The 2,500-nt window shown below is 40.4% G+C and overlaps 1 protein-coding gene across 6 annotated transcripts in view; it reads left to right on the forward strand.

The window, feature by feature from the left end:
* Window positions 1-2,500, forward strand: part of LOC113821355 (interleukin-12 receptor subunit beta-1) — a 17,867-nt gene that overhangs the window by 14,390 nt on the left and 977 nt on the right. For 4 of the 6 annotated variants that reach the window (XM_027373827.2, XM_027373825.2, XM_070144261.1 and 1 more), the window contains 3 exons: window positions 130-223; window positions 487-551; window positions 825-2,500. The exon at window positions 825-2,500 is cut by the window's right edge and continues 977 nt beyond it. In XM_027373827.2, coding sequence (XP_027229628.2) covers window positions 130-223; window positions 487-551; window positions 825-1,770 — 1,105 coding nt within the window. In that variant the 3' untranslated portion in view covers window positions 1,771-2,500. The remainder of the gene's footprint in view (window positions 1-129; window positions 224-486; window positions 552-824) is intronic. The other 2 variants (XM_027373828.2, XM_070144262.1) reach the window with 1 other exon arrangement.

Here is a 2,500-nt window from a genome sequence, read left to right on the forward strand (position 1 = left end):
TCCCTCGATATATCACACGCACTGTTTTCGAAATGTGCTTGGCGATATCAGCCCATTCACAGTTTGTCTAGGATACATTTCCACCGAATCGATGAAGGGTTCTTCATCAAAGGCATTTCCCACCAACAGGAGAATCGAAGTTATAGTTCGGGAAGTTCAGAGGGAGATTATTCTACCCGAAGGCCTGGTTGATCAGCACTATCTGAGTGAACGAGCAAGAGAGGTCTGTCGGCGTGTCTGTGTTATCATCCATATAATTCTCTCTCATTCGTTATTACCATTTTTATTGTGAGTAATAAATAGCTACTTGATACTCAAGACAAAAAACTTGTTATTTGGAAATTTGGAAAGACTATTATTCATGCAAATCAGTGTCACCCTGAAAGGGGTTTCTCTTTCATGGAATTGTTTATAATGCAATATAATACGTCTTTCCAAATATATCTTTATGGTTCTTATGACATTTTCATTCGATGGTGAAACTAGCAGCGTCAGCCACAGCCACTCGACAGTCGGTCCAACAAGAATGTGCAAGCGCCGTCATCACAGGTGTTAGTATTTTACTTCTGATTGAGTATATACTGAATTATACACACAATATACATATAAAAATACACACACACACACACACACACATACACATACACACACACACACACACACACACACACACACACACACACACACACACACACACACACACACACACACACATATATATATATATATATATATATATATATATATATATATATATATATATATATATATGTATGTATATATATATCTTAGCCTCTAAGTGACTAATTCTGTTGTTGTACTAGGCTGCCACTCGACAAGATGCATCTTCAGTCGCTATCCTCTGGAGACCGAAGTCGTGCGCAGAACAACATCGAAGAAAAAAAAATTTTGATTGACCAAAATGGCTACGTTCTTCCCGTGTTCAATGACGTCGGCGAAGATAGTCAAAGAGGTGTTCACAAAGCTAATAACATCCCTGTATTCACTTCTCTTCCACCTTCTGGCTACGTTGAGGATTCTTATGGAGGACTGACAGGTCCTAATCCTAGCACCAGTGGCGAATTGCCTCCTATCGCCGCAGCTCGAAAAAGTAAGCCTCCAGCAGGCCATGTAGCAGTTGAGCCTCGTAGTTCAAATGTGAACATAAATTCACATGAAAAGGAAGGGATCCTGGTCAAGAATGAACGTGGAGCATCTCCCGGCTACGTTGTTCTCCCGACGAAAACCTCACGTGATTTAGGAGTGGTCATGGATGGGGGTGACCAGGGAAAGTCTTCTACAGGTTATGCTTCTCTTCCACTAGTTGGTTTGGGTACACAAACCTTTCAGAATTTAGAAGAGAACACTGAGAAAGATGGACAAGGAATATCTACTAACTTTGTAGCTTTTCCAGCTGCAGATTTTACAACACAAGCCTCCCATGGTTCGGGAGAGAGCATTGGAAAATCCTCTGGCTATATAGCCTTCCCAGCAACAAATTTTGCTACACACACTCCAAAAGGTTTAGAAGACAATAGTGTTAGAGATGAACATGGAAAATCCCCTGGCTATATAGCCTTCCCAGCAGCAAATTTTGCTATGCACACTTCCAAAGGTTTAGAAGAAAACAGTGTTAATGATGGACATGGAAAATCTACAGCTTATGTGTCTTTTCCACCATTTGTTTTTTGCGAGAAATCAATTAGAAATTCCCCATCCCCAAGTTACATAGCTTTTCCACCGGTGGGTTTTGGTCCGCACAACCCTTAGAGTCCTAATGGTCCGCAGCAGATAAAGAAACGCAGCAGAATCGAAGACACATTCAAAGCAAGGCTCAACAAACGAGATTTTAGTATAAATACCGTAAATGTGGCTCGTAAAAAATAGCGGGTCACTGTCCTAAGCCAACAGGGAAGTGTATATCTAATACACATCTTATTTTAAAAAATCTAGAAATTCTTATTGACAGGTTCTTGATAGAGGCTGATGGAGAGGCAGAGACAAGGAGAAACAGAAATGATGATGATGGTTATCATCTAACATAAATGTTGATGTGGTAATGATGATAATGTTAGTGATGCTGTTTCTAAGAACGTAAACTGTTATTGTTATAGAATATCGTAAACTCGTTTTTTTCTTGTATATTTATGCTAGAAACGGCGAATTCGTACTGATTCAGGGTGGTTCAGCTACGGGCCCAATTGTGTCCCCTGCTCTGATATGGCTGGTCGCGAGTACTCTAGCTAATCTCGAATTATTTCATATAAACAGCATTAAATTATCTACTATAAGGTTATTAGATAAGAGCGATTCAATACACACCCATACCTTCAAACCTTCAATATATGGCCCTCGGTCAGTGGTTCTCAACCTGTGCGCCGCGACCTCCCCTCGCGCGCGCCGCCAAGATTTAATGGGCATCCAGGCATGGCTTGAATTTGTGCCTTGCATCACTTATATGGTAATAAAAATCAACAACTTATAGTATTGGTAATAACAA

This window comes from Penaeus vannamei, chromosome 31 (assembly GCF_042767895.1).
Source record: "Penaeus vannamei isolate JL-2024 chromosome 31, ASM4276789v1, whole genome shotgun sequence".
Taxonomy (NCBI): domain Eukaryota; kingdom Metazoa; phylum Arthropoda; class Malacostraca; order Decapoda; family Penaeidae; genus Penaeus; species Penaeus vannamei.